The following is a 12,772-nucleotide window of genomic DNA, read 5'->3' as shown; positions in this document are numbered from 1 at the left end:
TAGAAGAAAGAGCACTATACTCATTTGCATCCTTTTGGAAAAGGGAATTTACAATGCTATACTATACAGCATTAAAGTCACCCAATAGTTTACATAATCTCTATCAAAATTGCTGTGTGTAAACTAAACACAATTTCAATTAAATTATAATTCAATATATTGTTGCAGTTTTCTGGGGCTAATCTGATTTTTTGTGTGTTATAATTTGAGAGTAATTTATAATTGAAATCACAGATTATGTTTGTTCATGTGAGCACATATTGACAATAGCATTGGACTGAATATTTAATATTGTACATTATCATTGTGTGTTTTATTGCATCATTTTGGCTATGTTTGCATTTTGGCTCTGTGAGAGGAAATATTTGACTGTCTATCTTGAAATATTATAGTCTAACAAAAATTGGTGGGAAATCTAACTGCCAGGCAGCTTCTAATATCTCCATATCTGAACTTAGAATCTAGTGATTCTATTTGTGCATTTATTTTAGTCTTACAACATTGCCTTTTGTTTCAATAGTATTTGATGTGATGTTGATCCATCAACCATTGTTAAACAAATGAACCTACAGTCTCTTCCCCAACTTCTGTCCCCATTTGTCATCCAGTCTGTCTCTGTTATGGAATCTCTAGCCAGAGAGCTCAGGTTAATGACCGACATGGTATTGTCATCATTCATGTCATCGACCACATTGTGAAAAACAAAGAGGACAGAAAAAGGAAGATGTGAGGTAGAGGAGAAAGTTAAGCCGGGAAAGAGAAAAGTCATGGAGATACCGATTACAGCATAGCTAAATTGTAATAAGAGAGTAGAACATGTAAGGATAGGTTTCACTGACCAGAGAGTTTGACATTTGTTCACTGGTGTATTGCCAAGACAGAGGAGTGAATCTTCAGTTCCAGTGGGGACCCAAAGGTCAACGCAAGGAGCGAGATGGACACGTGGGGAACAGAAGGAAGGGACACAGGGACGGAAAGTGGAAGCGGCAGGGTGAATGTGGCCGTGTGTTTAGCAGTCCCAAAAGAATGGGTACTACATCAACTCCAGCTGGGGCCCAAGAGGTTAATGGATAAGACTGCCCAGCAGGGGTCAGGGGTCAGGAGGCCACTCTCCACCAGGGCTAATTGGCCACAGCGAACAGAGTTCAGGCCCACCGGCCGGCCCTCCATGGAGAAATACATACACATGTATACAGCAGCTTTGATAGAGGCGTCTTCCATCAAAGCCCTTGATCTGACTGAAAGAGAGCTCCTCTGTTGTACTTCTGTTCTCAGACAGGCCTGAGTTAGAACAATCCTAGCCCTTCACTGTACATCTCCCTCACTACCACCTACAGTGATGCAGTTTGACAAGTATAGACAGTATAGGTGGCCTTTGGTTCTTTCTTACAGACGCATTTCAATGCAATTCTTTGTTGTTGTAGGTTCAGATTACATTTGAAAGCTCTTTTTCTTTTGTGTTTATTTAAAAAAACATTTCATCCCCTTTTTTTCTCAGCATATAATTCATCTGCAGTAACTGGCAGAAATTGCGATGTCAAGTAAAAAGTACTGTAAATTGATATAACCTGCTCATTGTTGTGGGATTACTTTATTGTCTTCAGTGTGCAAGTATGTAAACCCTTATGCCATACTAAATGAAAAGTAGTTGTCCAGGGCAACACAAAGGGCTCAATTAGCATGTAAAAAGTAGGACAAATCCTCCTAGAAGATGTTCTATCTATTACAAGCCATAATTTAGCTGAGAGTCTGACAGTTGTGTATCATAAACACAGGAGACAACACAACTGAAGTAGAGAAACAAACAGTCAATAGAATGAAGTGCTATACTTCTGAGAGTTGTTGTCACAGTACACTATACTGTACTTTCTGTCAGAAACAACCATTCCCAGGACACAAACTGCTACAAGTAAATCACTGCACTACAAATATAAACAAATTAGCTTTATCCAGTAGGCCATAAACCCTCAGATGTGATACATAACATTGTTAAAGGATAAATAAGTCGAATGGGGAGTCCTTTCACAGCCTGAGGGAATCAATCTTACTAGCAGGCCATCAGAGGAATAAGTCAGAATAAGAATGAAAGCTCTTTTTGGCTCATTGTTTCTAAATGGATAGTAAATGAGATGTGTCTCATCTTGTCTTCTCCCGTCAGAGACAGATCATATACAGTACAGAAGGATCCTGACAGATTGCAGTTGTCATGCTGATGCTGTCACTGGCCTGGTGCTGAAGAGGTTAATGATTTATGGAGAATGTTAGGATGCCCAGAGTGGGCCTGGGTTAATGTTCGACTCTCTCACAGGGCCACCTCTGGGGTCTGCCTGCCCACAGCCTGCCCAGGTAGCTCCACCGTAGGGGGACCTGCCTGACTCTGCCGGCCTCCAGCTAAACTCTGTGCTCCCAGCAGGGTAGGAGACCCATGCTCTCTTCAAGGCCTGTGAATGGATTCAAAGAGCTGTGTAGGAGGGACTGAGGAGACTGATGAGTTTCACAAGTAGCACAAAGTAGCAAACAAATTAAATTCCTTCAGAAGATATTGTATAAATCAGCACTTCACACTAAAACAAATCACAGGATAGGACAACTGCTAATCAGTGTCTGTAATGATAGTTTAGTAATGAGTAGTTAGTACTTTCTTTCAAAGAATGTATTGCACCAAGTATCAGTTAAATTTGTGTCAGTAGCCATGTGTCATTGTACCAATATGGACACAATATGGACTAATGGGTCAAGTCATTTGTTTATATTTGTAGTGCAGTAATTTATTTGTAGCAATTTGTAACCTGGAAATTGTAGTTTCTGTCAGAAAGTTCAGTATATACTAATGTGGATGCACAATGGTATACTCAAAGGTATAAGTATGCAATATCCTCCTTTGCATATTTGGGTATTATTCTACACAATCAGGATATACCCTGTCTGTGACCTATTGAAAGCATCAGATGCATTCAGAGTAAAAATGATATAAATGGGGTCAATCCTAGCTGGTGGCTTTGCGACCGGGTGATGGATAGCAGAGGGGCCTGTCATTCTATGTCTCACCCTACCCTCATTAAGCTGTAAATCTTTCACAACAACACCGACAGAGCAGTGGGAGAAGGGCTCATTCTTATAACTCCACCTTGTCACTGGCGCAACAATGAAGAAGCTTACTGAAAACGTTTATGTGAGGGGCCACACAATAGCCTCAATACCTCATTCAGCCAGTATAAATGTTGGACAAATCCCTCAGGGGACAAATGCAGGTGCCATAAAATACAACAAGCTGTAAAAATATCAGTTTGCTACATCAGAAAAAGAATCCTGCAGCAACAGGAAATTATATTATTATGTAGATTATATTTCATGGAAGGTTTTGTAGGGGTTGATAAAACATTTCGTAAGGAAAAATAATGTCTGAAATGTCAAAGTGGAAATTACAAACTTCAGAAGGCTTTTTAAACCTCAAATACACTACAAGTTTTACATTTCCTGCATTGCAGGAAAGTTCTGCAAAAGGGTGATCAAATGAAGATCCTACATCTGTATTAGGGAAATCTAATCTTATCAATTAGGAAGACTGAGGGGTCAAGTCAATTGAACCCATGTTGCAGTAGGCCTATCCACGAAGATAACTTTTCCCATGTCATCAAATAAAATCAGAGCGTTTGAGAGACTGAAAAAACACCATGATCGATGCATGTGTTGAACTGACAGTATTTAAGTAAAACACACATATTGCAAACCTTGCAGAGGCAGGTTTAATTCTATCCAGCCCAGGACAGGGTTATAATGTCAGTGATATGGAAGACCCAGGGAAATTAATCATCAGCATTGACTTAGTGACATTTATTCATCTTTTATTTATCTAAAATCAAAAATACTTTGGAAATGTGGGACTATTTGAAAGGTTTGTCTTGTGATATGAGAAGCATATAATCAAGACAGGTACACAATTTACATATTTACTGTAAACTTTCCAAGAGCCTTGGCATCATGTTCCATGGACGCAATGCCAAACATTTTAGTGAGCTTGACAGAAGCACCACAGCGACATCTTGTGGAGGAGAAACAACAGTGACCCGGAAGATCCGTCACACACCGTCACTGCCGACGACATCTTTCTGTCACAGACCAATGTTATCAAGATGGCGTTACGGCCAGGATCTGGGGGAGGTGGCAGGTACTTATTTTCTGTCTGTATAAATATATAAGAAACGAGTCAATTATTTGTCTCACGGTATTCTGCACTTGACAACTGCGGTTTAAATTTACACACGGAATAGCGAGTGAAGAATGAGCGTTGCAATACGTTAGGCGAGGCAGGCTAGCTATACAGCTAATAATGCTAGATGCCTAAGTTAGCTAGCTATCATAGGAATGCAGCTTTTTAGTGAAGTGCTAACGGTTAGATGTATTGTCACATCTTTGCTGGCTGTCGAATAATAATAACAAATAATGTGTTCTAGTTTATATAAAGCGTATTTGCAACACAGTAATGTAGTTAGCTAACTAGCCATCCAGCTAACGTTAGCGAGTAGGTAGATCAGCTGAGTTGTCAGATGTTGTTTGCTAGGTAATGCTAGTTGCTTGTGCAAGCAGCCCAGGTATGGATTGGCAGGCTAAGCGGATTCGATAACTGAACACACTGTCATCTTTAGATTGTTGGATTGAGCTGACTAGCTAACGAGCTAACATAGCCCGAGCTAATAAGGACGATAACTAACGTTACGTCAGAGTATCCACACTGCACACATTCACCCCAACCTCCTTCAATGGTGATGGTGCTTTCAAGACAACTGGGGACTTGTAAAAAACTGAGGTCAAATCATGCTAATATCCCATAAGATGTTATCCCCTAAACATTCAAGCACTAAAGCAGCTAACCTGTGCTGCCATGGTGAATCTTCTTGGACAAAGCTGATGTCTGATCAGGTGTTGGATGACATCATGAAGCAAGCTGCCATGCCCTCATTCTTTCAGTGGCCAAATCCAGGCTTGATCATGATCTCATCACACCTGCATATAGCCTAGATCTCGTTTTTGCCCCCATGAAAGATAAATCCTCTCTGCTTAGACTGCTTTTCTGATCTTTGCTTCTGGTCTGATGTCATTATAATACAACTATTGTAGTTCAGTCAGTCAGATCTATCAGTCATGTCTTAACACTAGAACCGCTATAGGCCAACGGCCACTGACGTTTGATTTTGTAAATTAAACAAATTGGACCAAAAAGAATGCAAGGTCCTGAGCCTTCCCTAACTTTTCCTAAATGTTTCTATTTTACATTGCTCATTTGTTAGGATTTTTAAATCACAAACAGAAAAGTATTTAGAGACTTTTCCCTCATTTTCCCCCCCACCTATTCCCAACTTAACCGACGAGACAATGCGCTGTAGAACGTTGTTACCCAGCCAGGCGCTAATGAGTCTCTCTCTCACTGAATTCATGATAATTGTGCACATTACTTCACAACTGAATTTAAATCAGTGTTGACGCTTATGTTTATAGCAAAACATTTGACCAGACTCCTTGCGGGTTGATATGATTTTCTTTTACATTTACTTTGTAAAAATAAGCTGTTACAGGACTGTTTTATTTACTACAACTCTATTACTAATCACATTTATTGTAAAGGAAACAAAAACATGCTATGTCGTGCAGCAGGCCTTTAGAATGAAAAACATATCCTTGACTCTGAGTTGATGAGCAAAGGGAAGCAAACAATGCCAACCCACTGAATGAATATAATTGTGCAAGTTACTTAACAATCAAATTTAAATTAGTCCTAACTGAATGATGAAGGTGAATAGGCTGATTTCATTTAGAACAACATTAGTATATTGGAGAGTTTGTGTTATGCCTTTTTATCACCGTTAATAATTTGATCGCACGCCTTGCGGATTCATACCATTCTCTTTTACGTTTTATTTTGTAAAAACAAGCTGTCACCTGACTGTTTTATTTACTACAACGCTATTACTAATCACATTGATTGTAAAGGAAACAAAAACATGCTACGTGTTGCAGTAGGCCTTTAGAATAATGCAAAACATATAATTGACTATCCTAGTGGATGAGCAAGGGGAAACAAACGATGCCAGTCAGCCTGCGTAGCCGGCCCATGTAAACTACACCAAAACTAATTTCAGTATAGCCTATAGACAAGATTAAATTGACAATAGTCTGATGAGTGACAATATTATGAGTTGTCAAATTATACATGAAGAGATGGGCGCATCTTGTAATTGACAGATGCAAGGAAAGGAGGATCACTATCAAATCCTCCCTCAGAGTCACATGCAGGTAACATGTTTTGATTTCTAGATCTATACTTACCTTTGTCAAATTACTCTCAATTCAAGAGGTACAGCACTATTTACAAATTTGACTTTTTCCAAGAATATTTGCGCTGTCCATGCGTTCAGCACATGACCACTAGCATGGCAACATTGCTCTGGCTACTAAGCAAAGACTAGTAACATAATAATTGTAAAATATGCTATTCTGTTTTCTTTTAAATTCATTTTCTTATTTCCACAATGTTTCTTTTGACCTACCAAAACGAAAATTATAATGGAGTTCTTTGTGATGGACTTGAACTAGTGGTTTTTCGTTTTTACGAATAGTTTTTTAGTTTTCTAATGTGACCTAAGACCTTTATAAACAACCAAATTCTTCTTCCGATAGCATTATATGAAATGTATTTATTAGACTGTTAGAATGTTAATGTGTCAAAAATGTACTTTAGGCTTATGTTTTTTTAATTGTTATATTTTACATGGATATATTTCCACAAATATTTATTCATGCATTTCATGCTTTACAATTGTTTATGCGCTATTTATCAAGTCTAGGTGCTTATGTTTGCGCACCTTGCGGGTTGATGTGAATCTGATGATTATGCTAAAGAGGATGGCCGGTAACGTTCTCAACTTTCTCTAGTGGGTACTTATAGGCTGAAAGTCCAGGCGGTTATCATGTTAAACCTGAGCTGCTGTAGTGAAATAAAGCCTTTGCTTTAAATCTCCTCTCCGTTTTTAGCGATTGATGTAGAGGTCTATGAGAAGTGGTAAATATTTAGTAAAATCTGGAGTCCTGCATGAGCCTGTTGATATTGGTGAAGCAGCAGCTCGTCCTACATTGGACTTGAAAAGGCTATCCTCATGACTTTTTCATCAGCAGCTTCGGCCTGAGCTGAGCGGTGTGAATAATTCATGTCTGCCTGCTACATGCCTCTGGACCCGACCAGCCAGGTGATACGGATACTGGTGCTGGGGAAACCAAATAGCTTTAGATTAGGCTGGGCCTACAGATTGGGTTGGCCAGAGTAGCCTATGTTTCTCTAGTACTATTGGTATTATTCAGGCCTCTCCCCCTTCTCTATTAGTTAGCTGTCTACACCCAACGTGCTGGCTAGTGGTCTCAGATCAGCGAACGTGACCATGGCTAGCTGTGCATAGCTCTGCTGGGTGTGTGTGATTGTGTGATTGTGTTAGTGTGTGGTGAAGGCTGTGCGATGTGGACATACTACTTGATGACAGAATGTGACACACTGAGCCAGGGACGAGGAGCAGGCGCTGTGCTGGCAAGCTAGCCTGAAATTAATGAAACCCATCCTGATCCCAGGCTGTCAACAGTAGCCAGAGGCGTGAGTCTACTCTTCACTCGCCCTGCTGCCTGGCATAGCACTCTGAGGATGTGTCACAAATGGCACCCTGTTACCTATGTAGTGCACTACTTTTGACCAGAAAGTCTCACACATCATGGGACTAGCACACCGCTTTGGGCTCCCGAGTGGCGCAGCGGTCTAAGGCACTGCATCTCAGTGCTAGAGGCGTCACTACAGACACCCTGGTTCGAATCCAGGCTGTATCACAACTGGCCGTGATTGGGAGTCCCATAGGCCGGCGCACAATTGGCCCAGCGTTGTCTGGGTTTGGCCGGTGTAGGCCGTCATTGTAAATAAGAATTGGTTCTTAACTGACTTGCCTAGTTAAATAAAGGTTAATTAAGTAAAAAAATCAAAATGAGGCCAATAGGGAGTTGCGATAGGAGAGCTGTAATGTACAACAGGTACGAGCGACATTTTGGAGTTGTGTTGAGCTTGTGGGAAAAGCTCAGCTATATGTAGCATTCATCTTCATTTAAAGTGCTTTGATGGGTGAGACTGAGAAATTGTACTTGGATGAATTGCTCAAGACAGGGTTAAGTGTTATTTAATAGGTTCATAGTTAAGTATCATATTAAAGCCGAGCTGTTTAATCAGACTTTGGGAGGGTACATGACTGGTGCTGGTGCTTCCAGACTTTCACTATGCACTTTATTTATTCATTATGTCCAAAATGCCAAAAGAATGAAAGACTTGCAGAAATATGGTTTACATTAGGTTGCAGTGCAGTCAGTGCACATTGCAGTAGATGGATGCATTACATCATTTAAGGCTCATATGAGGAGTTCATTGATGTTGAAATATCAGTGCTTCTGTTTAAATTCGTTACCAGAGTGAAAAGGAGAAGGTACGTTAGGTCTAATGATGCACACGGATCTGCCAGGCTAGTTACTGTGGTAGAAACACCTGTATGCATGTGGTAGAAACACCTGTATGCATGTGGTAGAAGCACCTGTATGCATGTGGTAGAAACACCTGTATGCATGTGGTAGAAACACCTGTATGCATGTGGTAGAAGCACCTGTATGCATGTGGTAGAAACACCTGTATGCATGTGGTAGAAACACCTGTATGCATGTGGTAGAAACACCTGTATGCATGTGGTAGAAACACCTGTATGCATGTGGTAGAAACACCTGTATGCATGTGGTAGAAGCACCTGTATGCATGTGGTAGAAGCACCTGTATGCATGTGGTAGAAACACCTGTATGCATGTGGTAGAAGCACCTGTATGCATGTGGTAGAAGCACCTGTATGCATGTGGTAGAAGCACCTGTATGCATGTGGTAGAAGCACCTGTATGCATGTGGTAGAAGCACCTGTATGCATGTGGTAGAAGCACCTGTATGCATGTGGTAGAAACACCTGTATGCATGTGGTAGAAGCACCTGTATGCATGTGGTAGAAGCACCTGTATGCATGTGGTAGAAACACCTGTATGCATGTGGTAGAAGCACCTGTATGCATGTGGTGGAAGCACCTGTATGCATGTGGTAGAAGCACCTGTATGCATGTGGTAGAAGCACCTGTATGCATGTGGTAGAAGCACCTGTATGCATGTGGTAGAAGCACCTGTATGCATGTGGTAGAAGCACCTGTATGCATGTGGTAGAAGCACCTGTATGCATGTGGTAGAAGCACCTGTATGCATGTGGTAGAAGCACCTGTATGCATGTGGCATGGCCCAAGCCTTAAATTAGCCCAACAATGTTGGTTGTATCAATGAACACAGGCCTTGTACAATGCAGTGGCCTATACAGAGCCCACAGCTGGTATCACTGGCACTGCTGATCTCACTCTGGGTTAATCTGCACTGTTGTTCCAGGGGGTTTCATTTGCTGTGGTTGCGTAGAATAGCGCTGCTATGAAAGCTCTGTAAAGCTACAGGCTAAATCTGAGGCAGAACAGATGCCGCCAGAATGTCTCACTCCACATCAAGCCCAGGTTAAGGGAAAGCATCCTGGTATTGTTAATGCATTGTATTATTCTATTTGTAAACAAAGGGATACTGTTTTTTTCTAATTATAATTATATGATTCTGGCATCCTAAAATAGAAAAACAAAGTTTTTGTCTCGCATGGCATTTTGGTACCATTGGGAAAGGATTATTTTGACAGGATGGAGAAAAAACAGAGCATGCAAGTGCTATTTGGATGGATTCATGGATTTGCCTGAAATGGCAATTGTAAAGTGAAGCTCCAAGGTCCAGTGTACTGCTCTGTAGGATGGACTGGGCTAGTGGGCTTCCCTGGGTATTAGTAGTCTCTCTGGATGTTCAGGCGTTATGATGGGCAGCAGGTAGACTAAAGCTGTCTGCTTTCATCCTCATCCATCTCTTTTCTCCTCCAGCATCAGTAGGACCATAGAGCCAGTGAGAGGAGGAGTCAGGCAAGAAGCAGACTGCATCAAAGTTCCAAGCTGGCCTTATTGACTCTTTATCCCTTTCTCTTACCTAATTCTCTGACACGGTCTGTTCTTAGAATCTAGTCTATCTTTTGTGTTTCTATAGATAAACAGGTTTCTATAGATTCCTGCTCTTGTCTCCATTTCCCTGCCGTGTCCTGATCTAGACAGATTCTCCCATCAATTACAGCACATGAAACGACCACTGACGTGCATTCCCTTTAAAATCTTCATGTCTAGCTGTTATTACTTAACCACTATGGAAAATTACAGAGCGTGGGTATGCTAGGAGAAGCATTCCAGAACGACTGTTTTCAGAGGAGCTCATTCCCTGATCGATAAATGTTCTTCTGAGCAACAGCAAAGGGTTATTGGATAGATTTTTCTTCCTGCCTGTCAGGTTTAGTGTTCGCGGTCAATGCAATATTTATTCATGCGTTCCCTGGAAAGCAGTGAGCTAGAACAATAAGGACCACACTGGATCCAAGTCCAGGCTGCCTAGCCGAACAGAAAAGTGTCCAAAATATACAGCCCGAACAGAAAAAGGGAGGCTAGGTATTGCCACATTACCATACAGTTGCATGTTTATTATTTGACTTTCTCTCCGTGCCATTGTAAGGAAATCACATCCAATCTCCAGCTCTGGTAATGCTTTGTGATGTGAATGATGACTCCGTTGTTAAAATGATAGCTATTGTGTCACATTGTTTATAGTCAGACAAATGATTGGTGTGAACTGATAACGATCCATTTGCTGAATGATTTTCGGTGAATAGCCCAATGTTTCCTACTTTTATGCGATAGCCTATTGTGAGTGACAGTTGAATGATTTCAGCCTAGATGTTCTCCATTAGTCTTCCCTTTAGGCTAGTCTCTAGCTGTGTTATTGACCTGTGTTTCTCCTTCTCTCCTGCAGTTTTATTTATCCTGGTGGAGGGGGCCTGGGACCGCCACAAGGTGAGTCATCCTGCACTCTACGTCCCACATGGCACCCTATACCCTATTTAGTGCAGTACTTTTGACCAGTAGTGCACTATATAGGGAATAGTGTGCCATTTGTGACGCGTCCTGTCAGTCAGCGGTACTTTTCCAGATCTCCCCGGGCACTTCACTCTCTAATGTGCCCTGGTTTCTGGAGAAGTTTTTGGATTCAGTAAATAGGCCTAACCAATAACTCATAATGATGTTCATCAGAGTAAAGTCAGTTCAGATGTGCAGTCTGCGCTATCAACAACAACATCCGTCAAATACAATACATAGGACATAAATCTGTTTGTAATAGTTTATTAGGTAATGGGGATATTTCATCATCTCACATTGGCAGTGTGATAGTAAGCTCTGGAATTGACCTTGATGACTTAACAATACTAAGCGTTGGTCATTACCCATGACAACTCTCTGGTATCATGTAGCTTATGTTGTAGCTGTGTTATGTATAAGGTGTTTGTTGAGTTAACAATGACTCTTCATAAACAAACTGGGGCTGGGCGAAATGGCCTAAAAATCACATCTCGATTTTCTTCAAATTTATGGGCGATTCACTAAATATATCTTGATTTACAAAAACATTTTTGTCTTTAAATGAGCGTTGTTGTATAATTAAAGGTACAATACACTGCATTTAAAACAGTCAGCAATAATATAATGAATTCAGGACTAAATATAAGCCTTCCACAAACATAAGACCCTCTAATCATTTCATTATTTGATTCAAATAGTTTCACTTGCTTTTTGTTGCAATAATTACTTTTCTGGCTTTCAAGTCTGTCTATGAAAATGCAATTTTTGGTTCCAAATGTAACTAGAATATGTACAATGCGTATTGACTAGTAATGACTGACTTCTTGTAGCAGGCATTAGGCAATGGAGAATGAAGACAGGTCTCATCAACAAACTCTCAGCCCTCATGCTAGTGATTAGCCAGCTAATCTTTATATTTCAAGTTTAGCCAACTTGAATCTATTTCCTAGCTAACAAAGTTGAACAGTCAAATTGTTATTAACTCACCCTTCTGTCTGTCTCCAACTGTTTGAACAGCATGCTAGCCTGTCCACTTTGTTCAGATGTTGAAATCAAGTGGTCTACCTTATTTCTCAGAATGACAACGAGCTGCCAATTCCTTATATAATGTGTTTTATGGTTCTAAAACACAGACTAGACAGATAGTATAACAGTCGTTGGCTAAAATGCTGCTAGCGGTACGTGGTACCAATGCCGCGTTGCGACAAACTGAGCATTCAATTTCCAGAATCAATTTTCATTGATCGTCTCGTTTTAGTAGTGTCTGCTCATCGTGCAATTTGACTAGTTGAGGCATAAAAAGGATATCGTTTGAAAAGTTATACAGATCTCTGGTGTAAATGGGGAAGACGCACACAGCACAGAGGAGTGAAAGCGAGGAGACTAAAAATACAACATCAGAACAAGCTCATAAACACGAAAAATAACAAAACCTCGATTCTTGCGATACAGGCATTTGGAATATGGGGCAAAAACATAAAACAAACACACACCGTTGTGGCTGTGTTAGGGGTCCTTAGATGTTTCAGCAAATACGCATCAGAATGCATGCAGCACTTTGTTTGGATGATCCATAACCCATTATTCAGCCTGGTTGGGGCGTTATATGGTAAATCATGTGGAGGCTCCAGGAGGACTGTCAGCCAGAGCATCTGTGCAAACAAACACACTCTCTAGTTCTATTCCCTGAT

General features: G+C 40.7%; 1 protein-coding gene across 10 annotated transcripts in view; it reads left to right on the top strand.

Moving 5' to 3' along the window:
• Positions 1-3,782: 3,782 nt before the first annotated feature.
• LOC106612791 (synergin gamma) overlaps positions 3,783-12,772 on the top strand; it is a 48,001-nt gene continuing 39,011 nt past the window's right edge. For 2 of the 10 annotated variants that reach the window (XM_082956316.1, XM_014214286.3), the window contains exons 1-2: positions 3,783-4,168; positions 10,978-11,018. In XM_082956316.1, coding sequence (XP_082812442.1) covers positions 4,134-4,168; positions 10,978-11,018 — 76 coding nt within the window. In that variant the 5' untranslated portion in view covers positions 3,783-4,133. The remainder of the gene's footprint in view (positions 4,169-10,977; positions 11,019-12,772) is intronic. The other 8 variants (XM_082956321.1, XM_082956320.1, XM_082956318.1 and 5 more) reach the window with 7 other exon arrangements.

Source organism: Salmo salar, chromosome 09 (genome assembly GCF_965601325.2).
Source record: "Salmo salar chromosome 09, fSalSal1, whole genome shotgun sequence".
NCBI classification, from domain to species: Eukaryota; Metazoa; Chordata; class Actinopteri; order Salmoniformes; family Salmonidae; genus Salmo; species Salmo salar.
The sequence above is the reverse complement of the archived record's forward strand: the minus strand, read 5'-3'. Positions and strand labels throughout refer to the sequence as shown.